This window comes from Nipponia nippon, unplaced genomic scaffold, assembly GCF_047370975.1.
Source record: "Nipponia nippon isolate SJK-2023a ecotype South Korea unplaced genomic scaffold, ASM4737097v1 scaffold_7, whole genome shotgun sequence".
Taxonomy (NCBI): domain Eukaryota; kingdom Metazoa; phylum Chordata; class Aves; order Pelecaniformes; family Threskiornithidae; genus Nipponia; species Nipponia nippon.
Window position 1 is genome coordinate 8727660 of NW_028262391.1, and position 21634 is coordinate 8749293.

Genomic DNA, 21634 nt, shown 5'->3' on the forward strand with positions numbered 1-21634 from the left:
GAAACTGCTCTGGAAGTGAAGATTACTGGATAAAAAAATACATGGATAAATTTGGTAATAACGCAGTACGTTAGTGCATTGGATGTCCCAGTATGGAAACCGGCAGCCTACTAGCGGGATTAATACTTTATGGAAAGATTTAGGACCGTACAAGCTACTATTCTTGGTCAGGCAACAATATCAGCTCTGTCAAGGAAGAAAACAGAAGCCTTTGCATTAGGCAAGAACAAGACAACCCGTTGCCATGGGACATTTTCTTGTAACCTTGAGAAATGAAAGGATGGCTTACTGCCTACAGCCAGCGGGTCAGGAGCCCACAGAGGCAGATTTGTTTCAAGCTTAGGGATTTTTTTAGTATTCCCTTGCACCATGAGTCCTAGAGTGCAAGGTCCAGCACACGAAGAACCCATTCATAAATGACACTGCTTCTACAAGATGCCTTGCCTCCAGGAAGTTTTATTTCCTGAAAATGTGGTGATATAATTCGGTGTCTACATTCTCCATGGTACTTTCTGCTAGTGTGTTTCATCCCATTACGAGAAATACTCTGTAACCTCTCCTTGACGATGTGAAATTAATTTAATTGTTTTTAAAAGCTAATAAAAAAGGTTTCCTGACATTTATATATTTTGCTTATTGCTTAGCAGCAGGAGTTCTGGGTTTCTGTGAGGGAGGGGAAAGAAGGGAAATATTTGTTCTTGACTTGGTTTGGATCCACGATTTATACACTCCCTCGTGCCAGAAACATTATTTCTGTGACTGCTCTCATTATTTTATGTGCTATTCCTTTCTTTACAATTTATGACCACACAGTCATTCTTTACTACTGCTGCTGCTATGGGACATAAACACCAAAGCAGCGGGGAAGAGCCCAGATTTTATATCTGACCTGTTTGCACGGCCCCAGCAGCACAAGGGGAGGGATGGCTGCTACGACACGGAACTGGGGATATACTCTCTTACCGGAGGTAAGAATTACACGAGGACAGGCTGCTTTCCCCGTCTGTGCTCTGGCTTTGCTTTAAGCACAGAGGCGTTACTGCGCAGTGGTGATCTCCAGCCAGAAGAACGGTCCACAGGTAAACATCCCACCTCTTCTTCGATACAAACGTTTAAGTATTGAACTCCAGATTACGACATCAGCTACTGCAGGGTTCACCATGACGCTCGTTCCATAGCTCTACAAGGGCATAAAATTATGTAATAACATTTACTGGATTTACATAATTCAAAAATTCTCATAAGACTGTAAAATACAACTGAAGTTTGTCTAAAATTTTATGAAAAAAACTACATAACAGAGCTCTGGAGCCCATCATTTTAAGAACTGCCTCAATGAAAATCTATTACTTCGGCACAGGAAGACTCTGGGTGGACAGTGGAATTAGCATTTTCAAGCTCAAAGAATTCAGGACATTTCCTAAACACAAAAAAGAAAATCAGCATCACCACCGACCAGAGAAAGGGACCACCCGCACATCCTCCAAACACGCTTTCGGGGGTGCTCCCCATCCCTTTCTTTCCGCTTTTGTGGAATTACTGAAAAATGAATATCCTGAGGCTTGCGTTTCAGTGGAATTGCTTTCACAATCTTTGACATTTCCAATTTTCAACACCTTTAGGAAAAATACGAGTAAGTGAGCAAAGTCGGCAAGTCCCATAGACACTTCCCAGTTTCCCAGGTATCCTGGTTATGCTTACGACTCACCGTTGCCATTGCCCAATTAATTAGTCAATGGGTATTGAGCACAATCCCTAGACAAGCCTCCATGGAGCACAGGGAGGATACAGCCTACCAATACATGCTGGGATTGGAAGCTACAGCCCGGCTCTTCTGCATCAGGGAAGGCCAGCTGGCCTCATTCACCGCAGCCATCAAGCCTCCTCTTGAGCCAAAGCTGAGGGAAGCCGAAAGGTGAATTGTCAGGCTCAGACCTCCACCAAGCTGAGCCTATACTCTCCTGGGGACAGTATTTGTGTTTGATTCTAACACACTCCAATCAGCGGATTTTTGTTAACAGTTTCTTTGAGGTCAGTGCATAAGACACCACTCAATCTGCCACCTGCAGAGTACCTACGCCGTCTCTATGGAGCAGCAGCTATCAGAGTAACTTTTATAATACTGATTTTTTGTTGCTTTTGGAATTTGTGAATAGAGGATTTTTGAGCTTTTGGATAAACTCTGCTACCACTGAAATCAGGTAAGGCTTACTGATGGTTTCAGTGGGAGCAGAAGTTGACTACGACGAAGTGTATTTTCAAATCTAGCTCCAGATGCTAAATCAACAACAGTCGTTTCTTCCACTGATTTTATTGAATAAAATTCATTCCCCGTTACACCATTGGATTCAACAAAGCTTTTCTAATTTACTCCAGCATTGAAGACATGGCCTATTGCTGTCACTTTGTCACATATAGGACTATCTCATCACTCAGAAATAACGAGAAGGTCAATGGTGTGATTATAAATGTATTTGGGTTTACAAGTAAAGCGTCCTGTGAAGAAGCAACTCCATGACTCCAAGTGAAAAGCAAGCCCCGTCCCAAAACTTAAACATGAGTAGGCAATTTCAGTCATCCAGCTGTTCATATGCATGCTCTGAGAGCCTCCACAGTGTTCCCCTTGAACTTACCTGCCATGAAGTTTCTGTCCAAGCCAGAGTCGATGGTCTCAGAAGATGACGAACAGCAGCCTTTCAAGAGAATGACTCTCGGGGCACTGGGGGCACCAGCAGGCCTGAGCTGCCCTGTGCCTGGGGCTGCGCTGCTGCCCTGCCCGGGGAGCTCAGCCCCAGCTCCTGCCCTGGCCCCAGCCCTTGCCTGAGCTGGGTCTAGCTGGTAGGTCCACCTCTGCCCAGGGGACTTGCTAAGCTGACCTGGGCCTGCTTCATCACCTCTCCTTGTCTGATGACTGCTAAGCTGTTGCCAGAACCTGTTACCACCACCAAATTGGCCCTGTTTGGGCTTATCTGACCAAAAAACTAGAGTATCTGGTGACATAGTAAGTAAAACCTCAGACTGTGTCTGTGTTGCCCAACGCTGTTTCACTTCGCCCACCTGGTGCTCCACATTGACAAACTGCCCCAACAGCAGACCTGCCTTGGTCGAAGAGCAGCTACTTCTGCAGTGTCTGCACACTAACAAAGACAACCAAGACTTGTCTGGGCTTTTTATGCTCCAAAACAAACCATGGTTCCATGTATCAAGCCCTAAAATAAAAATATTGATCGTCCTGTGTAACAATTTTATAGAGAACTCCAGTGTGTCTACTTTGAAGCTAAAAATCATGCTTAACATAAAGATGCTTTTCTGATGAAATTCAAGAGGCAACCATCTTTGGACAAAATGTATTAAGCCTTCAACTCCTCGTTAATCAGCACAGCTTGAAGACTCGCACACAGATGAAGCTATGTGCCTGCCAATGGCTAGTTTACTGAGCGCATGGATTTGCCACATTTTCACGCTGAGTGATATATACTCCACAAGTAGCAAGTCTCGCCGACTTAAGCATAATTATTTGCAAATATAACACCACTGAATTAACTAATGGCAAAAATCTGATTCTAACTGAACAAATCACATTTTTCACCAGAAACGAACAATTAAGTTACATGGGAGAACACACAAAATAGGAAAATTAAAAAAAAAAAAAGTGGTTAGGGAAAACAGTATTTGAAATTGGCAATTATTTTAATTACACCTATTGAAGATGTGCTCCTCTTGGAGAGACAATATTTTTTCTTTTTTACTTTTCTCATCTTGGAATGTAGATAGCATTTAATTACATTGCTATGCAATGGACAAAGAAAGATTATTGCATCAAAAATATATAAAAGTTTAACTTAAGTTGTAGAAATGCATGAATTGCATCGGCTAAGATTTGATGCCAGGGGTCCAGAAGTAAATGGTCATTTGATGCACTGGAATGGTTTCCCATGTGCTGTGTATGCGTATGTAGCTGTCAGAGCTGACTCAGTTGTCTTCTTATAACTGCAGCAATCCTGCTCCGGGGCTCATTCAGCGAAGCCGCTCTTCCTCTTGGAGGATGCGGTGGGGTTAGAGCCGGCAAGCCCACACTGCCGCTGCTGTTACGCTTACTGGAGATGGGTGCCTTAGCAGCTCTTGAAATACCAAACTGTCCAGAGAGATTGATTTCCTTCCCAGCACTGGGACTTGTGCGGCTTTTCTGACCGTAATCAGCGAGCAGGGCGGCAGAGGAGGTTAGGCTGCCCCGAGTCAGGGAACACGGCGATAACGGGAAGTTTCCACTGAGCTTTTTTAGTTCCAGTACTTGTTCCCTGGCTTGAGTCAAAGCTGCAGTCAGCTCATAGCGTTCCTCACACTCTCTGCGCACCGTTTCCTGGAGAAGAGTGTTCTGCAAACAGAAACAAACACCGGCTTTACCAAATGCCATTAGTCAAAAAGTGTGCCTATGGAACTCCTCGGGCTTAAGGCAGGGGTGGCTGGAGGGGACTGGTGCGCACAAACCCTTCAGTACTTCCCCCTATTTCAGTTTCTCTGAAAGTCGCTCAAAGGATATACATCAGCATTTACACATCCTTCATTCCCTCAGGAGATAGTGGAAAATATGAGGTAAGTTATCAGAAGTTACTTCTGATCTCCTGCCCATCCTCCAACTAGGGGGAAACTGGGAATGCTGTTCTTGGAAAGGAAAAAGCCACTTCATTATGATAACACATTCAAGAAGTTCTCCTCCTCTGTAGTTTAAATAATTGCACACTGATTTTTTGTAACGGCATTCTTTATTGATTAATATTTCCCAAATAATTGGAATAAATGATTTTCAGTCTAGCGGTTTTCACAAACTTTGCACTGTGATTACCGATACCTAAACGGGAAGTGACTGGTACTGGGCCTTGAGCAGACAACTGAAACTGCTGCCGTATTACAGAAGTCCCTAAGTTAGTACATTATGCAGAAGTTATTTGTGATGCTAATTTTCCTGGTTTCAAGCTGAAACAAAAAGCAAATAAAACACAAGGGACAACATCATTAAATTGATTCATAAAAGTCAGAACTACTGAAAATACTAATACAAGCAGAAGAACAAAAAAGTGGATATTTTCTAAGCAAGCAATTGTTGCTGACACCAGGAGGTCCACGAGAATGGAAGGGAAGCAACCACCAAGGCAGCCTCCAATACAGAGAGTGATGATCAAGTCAAACGGAGAACACTCTCAGTCATGCACAGCCTCACTGCCCAGACACAAACATTCCTATGTAAACCTCTTTAGTGCTAGAAGTATGAGCTGTATGCCAGGTCAGATCACGTATCACCCTGGAGTGAGGACAAACATTTGTATTTTAAATTCTCTATGTGATTATGACAGTGGGTGTACACAGGGAAGAAAATGTGTAAGAAAGATAATCTCAATATCATTTTTTTGACGTTTTGAAGAGCGAGTACCGGTGTCAGTAAAGTCAGAACACAGAGGTGTGTTCCCACCAAAGTGGAAGGTGGTAAGCTCTGTTTAGCCAAGAAGAGGTTACTAAAACTATTAAATTTATGCCTGTGTGTTCCCATCAAAACTTGAAAAATTATGGAGAAATGAAAAGTCCTTTGTTGACCAATGTTTTTAGATTTTAGAATTTTACTTTGGTCAAAGCATCAGTGGATGTAGAGCGGAAACACAGAAGTTCTGCTCAGGCTGTCTAACCTCTGTGCCGACTGCAAGCGAAGGAGCTGTTGGAGAAGGAACATAACTACATGCAGAGGTAGAAGTGGGAGAGATGTAAATATCCAAAATAACTTATTCTCTGAATACCTAACTCTGCAGACAACTTAATGAAAGAAAGTTAGACGTTACTTTCCCTGCCACTCAGATGGTCACTGACAGTCCATGAAATTATTCAGGAAGTATTACCTGCAAACCTGAGAAAGTATCCTGGTGCAAAGTTTATCTTAAAACCAGTTTCAATTTTCAGCCACTCTTATCTCCCCATTTCCTAATATAATTATATTAGAGGGAGAACTCTGCTTCAGAGTGGGGAAAACTAAGAACATAAGCAGGGCTGGTGGAATCTCACTATTGAGGATAACAGTGTGTTCCTCACTCTGCTGAAGTTCCTGACCAATACTGGAAGAGTGTGTGTCTTTCTAAGAGCCTTTTCCACAAGTACAGGACAGAACGACTGCCAACATCATTCTAATTTCACTAACACAGTGTTTCTGAACATTTTTCAAGGAAGAAATAAATATCAACCTAAGCCCTAATTCATTTTGAAGAGTTTTATTTTCACTGTTTACCAATTTTTTTCTGCCACTTAATTACTTTGGACATTCCAGTCTAATCTTATCTACAGTCCCTGACTTCACTGTTTTCACATTTCTCATAGAACAGTACAGCTCTCTCTCCTCCCTTCCCATTATATTCCAAACATTCAGCAAATGCTTGTCGTAAGGATATCCATCAGCCAAATTTCTCTTCACATGTGATTATTTTTTATGCATTTCTGTGTTACAGAAAGTGGATTTACGGGTGGGAGGTGAGATACACCTCCATTGTACACCACATTGAAAGATCTCTGCCCCAGAAGCCATTCAGATCAGGACTGTGTCCACTCTCGTTCCTATTGACAGTATGACATTCTTACAAATGATTTCCAAAATAAGTAAGATTACTGGGAGGATTGCTGCTGTCCTGTTCAGAGAATGAGAAATGCCCATGTCTTCTACCTTAAAAACATGAAGAATGCTTTATTGTTTACCCATGTTTATGTAGCGTGATGTGAGGCTAGGGACTAAGAAATAAATGTCTTGCAGGACCTGAAAAATATATATATTTTTAAAATAAAACACTAGTTTAAGTGCTTGCTGAATTAAAAATTTCACATATTTTGTGGTACATTGTATTTATGAAATTATGATGGGCTTGTTTTACAAACTTTTTATTTTCAATGGTTTTTAAGCCAGTACGTAACAGGGTCTGAAATATAGATGCTTGGAATAATTTCAGAAATCACATGTCTCTAAGTAAAAATAGCACGGCATTTCCTCAGTCATGTTCCTACCTCCTCTTGAACTTGAGTCAAATTGTGAATCAGCTGTGTCTTCTCCTGGGTTAATTTTTCCAGTTCATCTGACTTGTGTTTAATTTCTTTCCTCATATTATCCAGAAATGATTCATTATTATTCTTTTCCACTGTCAGCTGAAATTCAAGTTCAGTAATTAGTCTTTTAAGGCTCTGAATTTCTTTTTCCTTATCTTCATCTTTCTCCGCAAGTTTGATCTGGGCATCTTGTAGCTTCTTTTCAAGAATTTCTGTCTCCATCCTTAAGCTATTGGTGGCACTGGATATTAATCCTGGTATCTGCATTATATGAGACAAAAATTTCATTAGTCTACATTCAGTGGATGTCTTTAGACACGTACAATTAAGTATGAGACAAGTGTTGACTTCAGGAAAAAAAATACAAATGCAAACATACATGTCCTCAGAGACAAAAAAAAAATGCTTTGAATTTACATAATACCCTCAGAGGATATCAGAGAGCTGTAAATTAATCAAAACTCACTCAGAAGAGAGATTAATTAGTATGTCCAAGATCAAACAGAGAAATGGAGGTAAAAATGGGAAAACTTAACTTCTTTACAGCAAACCAGTATTTCTTCAGGGTTTTAAAATCATAGTCAAATATTTGTAAGTGAACTAAGTCAAACTGTTATTTTCAGCTCTTTAAAACATTATGTAATGAATTTTAAATAACAATATAATTCCATCAAATTTATTTGATTTTTCCAGAATTCTCAAGAAATGTATCAAATCTTTTGAAAACTAAGATTATAGGTACAATTTTCAATTTCTATATAAAACTTCAAAAACTGTAGGTTTGGGTAGCTGGGAATAGCCAACTGTGTGTGATGCAGCCACCAATATAGACCAGAAAGCAGTTAACTGGCCACTGGACCTTACCCCATCGGTGCTGAATTAATTTGGGAAGGGAAAAAACACTGTGGATGGTTTTGTGACAACTTGTCATAGTCTCAAACAGTGCAAAGCTTTTAAAAAACGATGACATCAGTTTAAAACTAATTAACAACTACAGTCTATGGACATAGATGAACTCTGGGTAGAGAAAATGTGAGAAAAGGAAGAACTTCCACACCATTTAACTTTAATTAGAATAGTTACTTTTTAACCTGTTCCATTAAAAAAAAAGAAAGAAAGAAACATATGCCATATACTAAGACTGGGAAAAAAATATCGTATCATGTAGATACAGGACTACACATAAAGAAGGTTTTATTGCTTCGCATACTATTTCTCAGAAGTTTACATTATCTACTGCCACAAAACTTTTCTCTTGAGTGTTACACACCTTCTTCTGGAGCTCTTCGTAATCTCTCTGATATTTTGTGATTAGTTCTTGCTGTTTTTGTCTTTCAATGTCTAGTTCCACTCTCGCTTCTTCCTTGACTTTAAGAATTGCTTCTTTGTGTCGTGCTTCACCTTTAGCCAGATCGATTTCCATCTAGGGAACAAGTGGTTTTTAACAACAATGTGGCAACCTATCTTAAAATATTTTTCACATTCCACACTGCCATAAATGAAGGGCTGTGAAATTTGGCAGACTGAGATTTTGCACGCTGAACAAACACAAAATGATTGCAACCGTTGGAGCCTGGTGAGGGAGAGCTCCCGCTTCCCGCTGGCTCACGGCAGCATGGTTGGCTCCTGCTCCGCAGAGCATCGGGGCTGAGTCACACCCGGCAGCCCCGGGCAGATGTCTCACAAGCCCCATGGTGTCTCAAGTGGTGCTAGATGCTTAAATTTAGGCAGTTGAACTTCACACTAAATCACTATGAAAACACTAAATTACTAAATCCTTAGCCGGTTCTTAAAAGAGATGATTGTTTCGCTGGAAGCATTTGCTCAAGAGGTAAAACTCAGCTTATTATTATTTTCAAATGCAGCAAAACGATACATTTCACAGTAAATGACATCTACTGTGCTAAAAATAGGCCATGACATTAATATTAAAATATAAAGATAATTAACTCTTTCTTATAAAATCATTTTTTATTCATGCTCTGCCACTCAGCCTTGTCAGTGAAGAGCAACTTACCATATAAAATATTTGTCTGTCTGCTCCCAGGGACCACGCTCAGGTGACACATACTCCACGCGTGTCATCTTGCAATGTTAGCACTGCATACCTATTATATCACGTGTGTCCCCCTCCCCTAAATCTGTTGTAAATACCAGAAATCTAGGGGAAGGAGCATATAGAGGAATCTCCGCAGAACCTCTCAGCAAGGCCTCAGCGGGATACCTGCCTCTCCAAGCATTGCCTGGTGCCGATGGCACGTGGCCACCGTGCTGGCCCCATCGCCAAGTTGAGCTTAGAGGGAGCAGCAAGGCTCCGCGGCTCAAGGACAGCAAGGAGCAGCTCCAACTGCCCCAGCTCGTTTTAGGGTCCAGACAACACGGCACTGGTGGTACGTATGGGGGACAAGCACTGGACCAAGAAGTGGAGAAACGTAAGTGAAAGAGTTGCAAATTCCGGGTAAAATATCCCAGTCCTTAAGGCATCTCACATATTTAATATTATAAATTCAAATTTGAAAATTCAGCCATAATTTCCTGAAAATAAAAGCCTGGGTTCTGAGGGAAATACTGAAGGCTGTATTTTGAAAAATATTTTTCCTAAACCAGTATGCTAATATTATATTTCTGCAGGCTGAATTCTAATGGACTTAATTGTAGCAAGCTGAAAGAACATGAAAGGCACGTTAAACATGCACAACACTAGCCTAATTACTTAAAATTATTAAAAGCAGAAAAGCCCAGAATGAGCTTAATTACAATTATCTAATTTCACACACTAATTATGAGCAAAAGTATAACAAATCTCCCTAAATCTTTTTTGGGAAAAGATAAACTGGAAATATTTTCATTATTTTTTTAAATCAAAATATACCCAGTTCTGCGCATGGAATAGGCACAAATCACCCACTAAGGTTTAGCTTAAAAATGGTATATTTGTAATATTTTCAAAGTAGACTACTATTATTATTATTGTTCTTGTTATTATTATTATTGTTCTTGTTATTATTATTATTATAGATATATCTTCCACATTATTAGATATGGGAGTTAGGATTCTATTCTAAAACAAATTTGTTAACTCTATGTATTATTATAGAAGCAGATCGTATGTTGGAGGCTACTTGATTACAAAGACTAAAAAAAATAAAGGCAGTATAAAAAACTGAGCTCATTTGGAAGATTATGCAAGCATTTTTCACGTTTAACACTTGAAGCTAATAAAGCTGAAAACCAGAACAGGAAATAAAATGGCAGTTGATCTTCAAAGAAAGCATAATGGATGCTAATTGCTTTAAAACCACTTACATGCCCCTCATTAATTAATATTTTAAAAACCCATAAACCAAATGTTTACATTAATCTTAAAATCTCTTGTAAAAGAGATTTTTTTTTTTTGTTCCATTAAAACAATTTAAGGTTTATCTGTATTTTAAATAGAAAACTGGAACACTTTATCCTTACGCAATGGCACACTGACCCAAGAAAAAGACAACTTTGTCACTTTGTCACATTTCTGATTCTTTTGTCTGATGAGAACATTTTTAGAGCACTTGCCGTTCACTGCATTTTAATGGCTGTGATACCAAAGCTGTAATTGCTCTCTCTTACTAGTAGCAGTCTTTATCTTCTCTTAATGTCAGGCTGAACAATACGTTGTGATCATGCAGACAGCGTGACCTCATTCTAAAATTATATCCTGCGACAGAGAGGTTAAGAAGTTTTAAAAGAAATGTAACTGATCTTAATTGCTAGTAGTCCAAAAATTTTCCTGAGACTCAATAAAGCTTTCAAACACTTATCACGTACTGAACAAAAAAAAAAAAAAGAAAAAGACAGTAATTTTAGTCACCAATTATGTAAGGCTTAAATCAGAAAAGTCAGCGTTAGTGTTCAACACTATTTTCAATGTTTCCTTCACAGTTTTGTTTTTTTTTTAATTTCTTATATTCAGTTTGGGTTTTTTTTTTTTGGTGCTCATGTGAAAACGTTGCAGATTAAAACAAAAATTACATGCTCACAGTTATTTATGGTAAACAGCTTTCTAAATCCCACTGGAAGAGACTGGCAGCTGGACTCTCCAATCCCAGTTAGAGTCTTCAGCTCAGAACTTCGCAGCATGACCCAAAACTACAAGAAAAAGCGATCTGTCCCGCAGAACACAGCCCAAGGTCCCAATTCCCGAGATCACCGTACGCAGTGCGGCTGCTCAAAGCCCAATATAAATGAGGAGCTATAGCATTGCCACGTTCCATCTAGCTGTGCAATTAGCTAAGAAACCTATTCAACTAGCACATACAGTGGGCATACGCATTTCTTTTTTAAATCAGCTGAAAATATTTTTCCACAGAAGACCCCAAACCCAAGTACATAGTAAAAGACGACTAACAAGTCATAACCTAACTTTGTAGAATGCAATAACACCCATTAAAGATGCAGCTAGCGGTGGGAAACCCTTCTAACAGGAAAACACACGTTAAGAGGAGGTTATGCTTGTGGAACGGGCCTGTGCAACGCGTACAACGCTTTGAGGGCGGGTGTGCAGCTGGGTGTGCTGCCCTGTGTCTGAGCTATTTTCATAACATTGCATCCTACATCCATGGACTAGGACTAGACCTAATCTCTTTCCCACTCTGTTTCCCAACCAAGCCAGTTACCCCCTGAATTCAAGGTGTCCTCCTGGCTGTATTTCAACCATCCTTCTCATCTGTAGCCTTTACTTAATTTCTTTTTTCCTTCACTCCCTTAAATAAAGGAAAAATGGGCATTTATAAAGGAGCATGCATGTATGGAAGGTGTATCATTCTCCCTCCCACCTTCCCCTTCCTCCTCACCGTGAAAGGAACCGTTGTCCAATTACCAAAAAAGCCTAGGTGAGAAGGTGTATGAAAGCGGCTTTGCAGGCTTTTGTAAGAGTCAATGAATAAAGTAACAAAGGATGGGCCATTTTATCGAGGAGCCAAGTCGTAGGAGTGTCAATTCTTTTCAAATGAAATACAGAGGTATTTTCATACTGCTCTGATTTGAAGGGAAGGCAAGTAAAAAAACCAGCAGAGTCATTAGCAGGAGCCTATTTGGCAGAGATGTGACTGCCTGAAAGGAACTGGTGATGCTAGAGGTCAGCAGAAAGAGCAGAAGCCTTTCGCACCCTAGAGGTCCGTTCTAGTTCTGGGACTTTCACTGTGCAACTCCTTTAGCTCTTTTTTATTGTGAGGACGCCCAGCTCAAGTGAACGGACGAACCACATGCCTTCTTTCTGCTACCACGTCTCCCTTCCCAGTTCCCCAGTCTAACCATGCTCCTCCACTGTGCTCCTTAGCCCCCTCCCCTAGCCCCCCGGTGCAGCTGACAGCCAGCACTGCCTACCTTCTGCTGAGGTTCCCGTGCTGTCATTAGCCGTGCTCACCAAGCCAATACCCATCTCCCACTGAGCTGTTTGCTCAGCCTGGGGCACGCAGAGCCTGCCAGGTCAGGCAGAACAAGGTGCCTCTCAACCACTCAGCAGGGAGACTGCTTGAAGGGGGACGCATACCCCGAACCCCAGGTTGCACAAGTTTCCCTGTGCCCCCAGGCTGAAATCAATGCTTGTTCCAAGTACTTCCGATCTTGAGCTAGATGACACTAATAATTTGGGGGTGGCATTTTCCTCTCCATACATGTGGGGACTTGTCCTGAGACCAGCGGGAACTGTGGGTTCATATCAAAACAACAACAAATTTCATGTTCACAGAGGACTTGGAAAGGATAAAACTGTCATGTTACCTCTCCACCTGCCTATTGCCGTGAGTGACAGAATCGTCCCGGGGATGGCATGAACGCATACCCTGCATCCATAGCTGCTGTATCATAGAATCGGGTATCCACCCCACCTCTCACCCTCCTTGTCAGCTGTACGGCTAACAACTCCGCTGCCTTTTGCTATTTGACTACTCCTGATAGCTCCAGAATCACTATGCTACAAGAGCTTGTTTGTTTAGCTTTGATTTGCAAATACCTGTCTTCTGAGAAAAGGACATTTTCGCTCATCTGCTTATTATTTATTTTATAGATTTGTTTTACAAATGGCAATCTTCAGTTTCAGTTCACCTAACCTGCAAGCAGGAAGGCTCTGCATTCTCTCCATCTTGTTAACAAGGCACAACCTTGTTTTTACTGGGAAACTACTTCAATATTAAATATATGCTTTCCTATGCTTCTCTGCCAGATGTGTCAGGAAACAAATCCAGGCACTGATGCGCTCCCCCATGCAGAACTGTGGTTCAGGGTCTATAACCTGGACTGTTGCACACAGAACAGGGTAGGCTCTGTCTGTTCACCTCCTTGGAGCTTGTGTAGGACAACGGCCCATGAGACTGGGCTTTTCCTGCTGCACCTCCTGCAGAGCACACGGGGAAAGCACGAAGCTTGGAAGACCAGAGGTCCAGTGGGCTCAGTCCTGCTCCTCACACCCACGCTTTCAGGGGACTGCACTCCTAACACAGGCACTTTGCAAATACCCTGAAACCTGGGAAGTCTGGATCAAACCTGAACATCTGCCAAGTCTGTAAACGCTCATACTAAATACCTTCTGCATTCAGTTCCAACCCATGTAGAGAGATCACCCATTAACACCTCCTGTACAAAGAACACTATTGCAATGTTTGCACTTGAGGAGATAGGTATCTGGCTTACTGTACTCATTCGTGACAGCTGACTACAACTGAAAAAAATAAGGAAGAAATCGAAAGGGTGCCAACTGCACATCCAGTATTACCTTCTCCCTCCAGTTATCTTCATTCCGCATCTTCTGTCTTAATGTTTCCTGCAGCTGCTCTGTTCTGTTCTGATGAGAAATCAGCATTAACTCCCTAGAAACCACAAAAACTCATATGTAAATATGTGCTCTGCCCAGATTGGTGGTATGCCGTTTTCTTGCAATTAAGTCCTCTGTGGCAACGGCTCGTCTTTTCCTCTTTGTTTAGTATTCTGTGCAATAAGCCCAGCAATCCTGCCTGGAGCCCGGAGGCACAGCAGTAATCACTATTTAGCATTTGCATAATGCCATCACATACTTTATGAATTTTATGTTTTAAAGAAAATACTATAGTTGAGCTTTCTTCCACACACACACATATTTAAACCTCAAATATTTTTAATATTTCTCAAGTCAAATTATGAAGAACACTGAAAAACTGTTATAATACTCAAAACAGAAATTGTTGTATTTAATGAACTTGGAATATTACTATTAAAAATATTAAAAAAATATAATCGGTTTTGAATTAAAACCACCGAGTGCTTTCTATTGTTATGAGTTACTGTTTGTTATGTGAGGCTTGTAGAGCAAAAGCCCTGGAGAGTTTAAATTCTTGTAACTTAGATTATTAGCAATGTACTGCCTGGAACAACTCATGTATCTGGGGTTTAAGTAGAAGGGAAATATTCTTAAATTAACATTTAATATCTTTTCATGCAAGTACTAAAGTACAGGGGATATACAAACCCTTTAAACATGAAAATAGCTTAATGCCTGTTGGTGTACATCACTCTCAAAAAATGCTTGCGTTCTCCAAAAGCCACTTCTCTGAATACATTTTCCATCGTACACAAATCAAACCAATAACACACTGCCATGTCTTAAGTAGAGGACAGCACTTTCTATTTTGACAATAAAAGACAAGCTAATTTACCAATAACTGAAAATTTACTGGCAGGAAGTTGTCCATACACTTCACCAATATTTCACCAAGTACTAGACCACATCCAATAGCCTGGCATATTGCAATATTTATAGCATTGTTACGATTTGCAAGTTGCTAATAACGTAAGTTACAAGAATTTAAACTCTCCAGGGCTTTTGCTCTACAAGCCTCACATAACAAATAGCAGCTATAACAACTGCAATAAATGGGTGTTTTGATTAAGCTTGAGCTGAAGCCCTGGACTGCAAAGCAAGGATTTTTTTCTCCCCCCTTTTTTTTTTAATAGGCTTTTTTCTTTTTTTCTTTCTCTTTCAAGTTTTGTCTATACTGTAATAATTTAAAAAATTCATCCAGTGAATTCCAGAATTTCAGGATATGAGCTCAGGGCTGCCAAGGCTTTTAGAGTTTTGCCCTAGAAGCAGGAGATGAGAGAGGGCAGTGGCAGGGCAGGACTGTCCTGAGCCCACAGGCAAGGCAGCGACTTCAGAACACACAGGTGGGCCCAGCAGGTCCCTCCCAGTCTGCCCAGTGCCACAGCAACACTCCTCGTTCCGCCGCCTCTTCTCCCGCATCCCGACCGGCACAAACCACCTCTGCTGCTTTAGAAAATCTCTGTCCTTTCGGTAACAGAGAGGCTGAGGATCCGGCAGAGGAGGAATGCTTTATTTTCAATAGATTTCCAAAAAGACAATCTAGGTTGAACATACAGTCACAGGAGATTACCCATGGTGACTCAGCTCTGATTACCTTTCTTGTTTCACCATCACCACCTCTTCCTCTGTTTGTCTAAGAAGAGCTTTAAGTGCTTCCAGCTCACTTTCCGATCGACCAGTTCTTCTTTTTAGATCATCTTCTTTCCTTTCTCTCTCAGCCACCTCTTCTTGTAAATGTTTGCATACTTGTTGGCAAATTAGAAGAGATTCCTCCTTTTCCTTGAGCTCTTTCATAAGTCTACAGATGAAATAAAAAAGTAGAAGCATTGTAGTTACTATATGCTTATTTACAGACAGATACTAAATAGACAGAAAAATATGTACCTGGAAAATAAAATACTAGACAAAAAGCTGTATATTCTTTCTGAAGTTAAGTCTACTGACGTGAACACAAATAGAAACTAAAACCAGAAAAAAATTATTGTATAAAAGCTGCATTAAAATCATACATTTTTTGCTCTCACTGCTCAGATATCTATATGTTATGTTATGACATACAATTTCAGCATTTACCTTGACTCAGAAACTCCATTTTCATATTTCATTTTTTTCAGTTCATTTTGACAGACATCAAGTTCTGTTGATTTCACCCTAAGAAAACATTAAAAAAAAAGTGTATTTGTCCAAAGAAATGACAGCCTTTACTCATGCAGTAACATGAAAATCAGGTTTATTGACATATTATCTAACTTGCATTTTCTATTTGAGTTGAAAGGCAGACAACAAAAAGTTCTGTTAGTTCTAGCTAACATTAAGTAATTGGAAGTTACACTTCCAACGTAATCTCAGCCTAAGCTAGGATCACAAGTTTAATGTTGCAAACAAGAAAGTGAGATCTTGCAACACTGATGAAAGTTTCAAGTAAGATGCGAATAAAAATGAACAAATAACAATTTAGTAGGTAAGAGGGCTGGAAACTTTACAGGTTTCTTGTCACTATGTCATAATTTCACCAATTAATAACCATGGTTAAGCTTCATATTTACATTTAAACAGATACAGAGTATGTTATTTTATTAAATTGTACCCATATTACATTGAAATTTTAATATTACATTTGGAAACTCTTTACTGTTTATTTAACTGTGTTCATGAAATCTTTTTTTCATACTCAACACTTGTATTATCATTAAAATACTTAGTTGCTAAGCATTCAAAATATTTGCAACTTTGTTATGATCAGACCCTCTGAATATAGGAACCAAAACCAGAAAGTGCACATCATCAAAGAATGAATCCTTGTTTCAATTTCAGGAGAACACACAAAACGACTGATGATAGCTGGTCTCCAGATTGGCAATACTAGTTCATTACTCTTCAGCTTAATATTTGAAACAGTAATTTTTATTTTCAGTAGTGAAAGTGTTATAAAGTAAATCATAAAGTGCTGCTGTTTCTGAATGATTTTCTACGCTATATGCAGGCAACAAGGATTTTAAATCCAGGAAAGCATTCAGATCCCAGATCCCGCAGCTTTTAAAGGTGATGACGCAGGTCCCACTGAGCACCACTGCATCTGGACGGGACCCTGGAGGTCGCCTGGCCCGATTTTGGGTGCCCAATACAGCTCCCACAAAAGTCAATGGAGGGCAGCCTCAGGGCGCAGGGAATGTGGCAATTCCACTGCACAGCCCTTGCTTGGCCATTAAAACATTAACCCAGGAGGAACAGTGGTGCAATAGCACAACAATGTTTAAGAAGAGGTGCATCTTTTTTCTTATTTCCTCAGGTTTTGATAGAGGACTCATTTCTGCTCGCCCCTTCAGCAGCAGCAGCGTCTGAAAGCCAGACCGAGCAGAGCAGCGCCCGAGGCCAGGCAGGCATTCCTGCGGGCACCGTCCTTTCGGGTGGGCTGGAGATGCAGCAAGCCAAGTTTTTCACTCCGTGTGAGTGCTCTCTTTTCAGTCACCGCGCTTCAGTTAGCTCCAAGAAGTATTTGATGACATTCTATTTTTGCTCTATTAATTTAGATTTTGCATACTCTTACGTGAAACCATAGGCACAAGACAGTAAAATTACAAACTGCAATAGCATACTGGTGCATGGGGAAAAGTCACAGCAAATTTACTTTGGGAGGGGTGAATAAAAAAAGAAACCATAGTCAATGATTAAATACTAAAGTTTCTGATCAGTTTTAATGCACCCTTCCCACCATCCCAAACTTACAATGTGAAATACTACTTTCCACATACAGTTTTAGTCCAGAAGTTATGTGGATTTCACAAAATTTATCCTACAGTTGTGTGTTAAATGAAGTGTCGGATTGAGCTGACTTAACCCTCCTCTTCTCTGTATCATTAAACACAGCTGGAGGAAGAAAGCCCTGCTTCCAGACAGACATGCTCAGTCAGCTGGTTAGACATACAGACCGTTTAATATGAAGATAAAATATTTTCTCTGTTCGTCATAACCTCCTCAAATCATCACGACAAGTGGTCTGTTACAGCTTTATGAGCAGCGGCAAAACAATCAAGCAAACAGAAACCTTACATTAGCAGCTTTTTGTAGTGGTCCATCTCAGCTGTTACCTTCTGCAGCTTCAGTCCAATTGTTTCTACTTGATTTGTTAAATCTGAAAATAAAAACATGGGTTTCATGTTTTTATTTATACTAAAATAATTCACTTTTATACATATTGTGTTTTATTTGCATCTCAGACATGTAGCTCCTCACTCCCACCTCAAACAGGCAAAGCAGTACATCACAGCACTGCCTCTGAACAAGGCAAAATGACCACCTGCGAAAAGTACAGGTTTATGATTTGTAATATTTGAACTGATTTCTCACTGCTTACAAACCATATAAGCCAGTTGTTTACATTTTCTTAAGAATAACAAATTACTTCTATTGAAAAGGTCAGAATGCCGTTGCACCACTGTACGCTTCACTTCAGAACAGCCTTCCAATTTCTACTCATACACTAGCAGAGACCAGCTTTATAGCAAGAAGCTCTTTTGTGTTTGTTTGGGCTTTTTTATCCTACCAGGAAACACCAAATGTAAATATGAAATGCTTTAAATCCTGTGGTTTGTACATAATTCTGAGAGCAAAAGCATGCAGGAAGGCAGACCTGAAAATAACCTGCTGATGCTACTTCACGTAAAGCATCGGCACTGATGTAATGGTACTATACATTTTGTCTTAGACTCTCTTAGCTAAACGTTATCTTTCAGAACACATCTCCTACCAGTTTCAATCGGCCATTGCCTTTTTTCTGGTATATATCCCAGTTCTCTTCATCTGTACAATTAGCATTTACTTAATTATATTTTTTTCCCCCACTTCGAGAAAAAACTTCCAAGGAAAATACTGAGCCAAGATAAAAGAACTGTTAAATACCACTCCTTCTGCACAGTCTCATGTAAATGAAAAAGTGACAAATTTGCTCCCAGCAGACAACGTAATGCTTTTGATTTATTAGCTTTCAACCCTCTGAGAAAGCCGGGTCTCTTCAAACATGGCTTTGCAGGCCAGACGGCCGCCAGTTTGCAGTTGCAGGGCAGCACCCAAGCATTTTGTTGCACACAGGTTACAAGCACATACTGTGCAAAAATACAGGCTGGTGAGAACAGAACAAGTGTTCTCACCTTTTGCAACTAATCCGTTTGTTTCCTTATGGGTGCAAATTAATTTTAAAAGCTTAGTTAAAATCCCTTAGTGACTCGTATTAGACCATTTTATCTCAAAGAACCCAATAAATAATTCAGACTTCTCAACCTTCTCAAACAGTTATATATCAAAGAAACCTCATCTAGTTTCGTGTGTGGCCTAACGTTATCCATTTTTTTAAAGAGAAATCCCAAGCATAGTCATAACTTCAAGATTTGAAGCCCTATAAACTGACGTAACAGCACATACCTTAACCTGATTCTCACCTTAATGAATATATCTAAATAAGCTCATGAACAAGGAGAGCTGGCTTTCAAGAAAACGTAAGAATGACCAGAAATCAAAGTTGTCTCTACCAAAAAGGCAGCATCATAAACTACGTGGAAAAAAATGTACGATAGAACATCGCAACAAATCTAGAAGTGGAAGAAAAAACAAGATTTTTCCACCAAAATGCAACAGCAAACTAGATGGAGCTGACTTCAGCTACAAAGAGAGTCCAACCTCTCAGTCTTCAAAGCTCTCTGATATACCCCCCAAGAAGCCAGATCTATGTGATTCCTGTTCTTACATTTACCATTTGTGACATCAGAATTCACTGAATTTTTGTAACTTTTCCTACGTACCTTCAGTCATTTCCAGCAACTATCACGATGATGGATGACCCCGGAGTGTGATTTCCTGCCAGCAATCCCCCACGTCCCACCTTATCTCGCCAAATCCTAATATGCGAAAGATTCCCGTATTTTCAATAAAGGGAAAAGGAAAGCTGTTCATTATCTCAGACTACAACAAAAAAATCAGGGAGAGAATTATCTAGGGTAAAGTACACACTACTTGTCAGATACACTCCCAAACTATCAGCATTTATAAAGAGCTTTTTTTAACAGAAAGTTAAAATTTCTTTGGGCTTGACTAAGCCCTTGCAAAAGCCAGTGGAAGTTAATTATAGAAGCACCTTGTATACCACCTGCCACAGACAACAGAACAGATAAAATACATTTTTGTATAACATACCATTGCCATTGCGTTTATACATTTCAGACACAAAAATATTAATGCAGTCCTGCTGCATTCATTTTTGCCATTGTTTAGAGACATTGCCATGCCACCAATCTTTTAACATTGAAACAGCTTCTACTCCAATTCCCATCAGTCAGTGTCCACATAATGAAATGAGCAAACAGGAGAGTGTAAGTAGATATTCAAGAAAAAAAGCCTTTAATAAATGAGAATGGAGTCACACAAAGCCCTGATTGACAGAAGCGAACGGACCTGGACATTACAGATCCTCCTGGAGTTAATCTGTCCATTTTTTTAGCACACAGGGGATGCAGACAGCACTCTTTGCTGTGCACGCTGTAAGCGGCCTCAGACTGATGCCACCCGAGTTTATTTTTTGTCTCCTCGAAACAGTTCAACCTATTCCATGGAATACGAGACATCACAGAAAATGCAATTTTTGAACAGGTTGAAAAGAATGGTATCGCTGAGAAAAAGTAAAAAGCATGTTTAATCACCATGTATAGTTTATATCAGTATCACACTGAAAAGTAGTGTGTACATATATACATACACATATAAAATTATACATGTAGTAAGAAATCAAGTGTTCCACGAGAACCGACAATTAGAGATAAGGTCTAAATTTATTTACTTCCAGTCATTACTTTTCTTATTTTTCCAATGCTTTTGCAGGGTATTAACTCATAAAACGTTAATATTGCCAAATTATATTGAAAAATGACAAACGGCAATTCACATGGAACTTTTCCTGTCCCAGATTTGGAAATCCAAGAGTCCATAATGATACGCTGTTCTTAAAAATAAAAATAAAAAAAAACAACAAAAAAACCCCAAAAAACAGTATTCTTGAGATTATGCAAGTAATTTATCTCATCTGGAAATATCGGTGAAAGCTCTGAGAGAAAAAACTCAGACTGAAATGCTTTCCAATGGGAAAAGCAGCCCCTTTCAGCACGGCCAGGGCCACGGTGGGAAGCAGAGCAAAAAAAAAAAAAAAAAGATTTTTTTCTTTTTTCCCCTCAAAGGCTCTGCTTCATCGTTTGCATTCTGTACTCTGTTTTCCATTCCAGGGACGATTATATCTGTCTATTTTCTCATGTTGCTTTCCAGGTCTCCAACAATACCAACGTTTTATCAACCAAATTATCTGTCTCTTTTACCCCAAAGTACAGCAGGTGATGCTTTATAACTAAGTCACCACTATGGCGAAGGAACACAGCAGTGAATGGAGTAGCCAAATGTACGTGAAAATTCACTTCATTTTGAAAACGTAATGTAAATTTGCTCCAATTCCTTTTCCCCTAAAGAGTATGGGATTTTCAGTCCCTATCTGAGAGCTTTGCCTATCACGGGACGACTGATTGTCCTCAAAAAATAATTCAGAATCAGGAAAGGCCACTATTTCAATAAAAATATGTCCTTAATCACTGGCCAGACAAAACCACAAGCTTTAACTTTTGCCAATTTTATGGATGCACCAATACTTCTTCATTAAGCAGCAGAAGAACACAAACCCCCAAACTCTTCTCACTGATA

General features: G+C 39.9%; 1 protein-coding gene across 3 annotated transcripts in view; it reads right to left on the minus strand.

Moving 5' to 3' along the window:
• Positions 1–986: 986 nt before the first annotated feature.
• The window catches only part of LEKR1 (leucine, glutamate and lysine rich 1), a 66904-nt gene continuing 46256 nt past the window's right edge, over positions 987–21634 (minus strand). For all 3 annotated transcript variants that reach the window (XM_087740541.1, XM_087740542.1, XM_087740543.1), the window contains 7 exons: positions 17954–18035; positions 15977–16054; positions 15498–15701; positions 13823–13916; positions 8342–8494; positions 7033–7332; positions 987–4375 (listed from right to left, as the gene is read on the minus strand). In XM_087740541.1, coding sequence (XP_087596667.1) covers positions 3962–4375; positions 7033–7332; positions 8342–8494; positions 13823–13916; positions 15498–15701; positions 15977–16054; positions 17954–18035 — 1325 coding nt within the window. In that variant the 3' untranslated portion in view covers positions 987–3961. The remainder of the gene's footprint in view (positions 4376–7032; positions 7333–8341; positions 8495–13822; positions 13917–15497; positions 15702–15976; positions 16055–17953; positions 18036–21634) is intronic.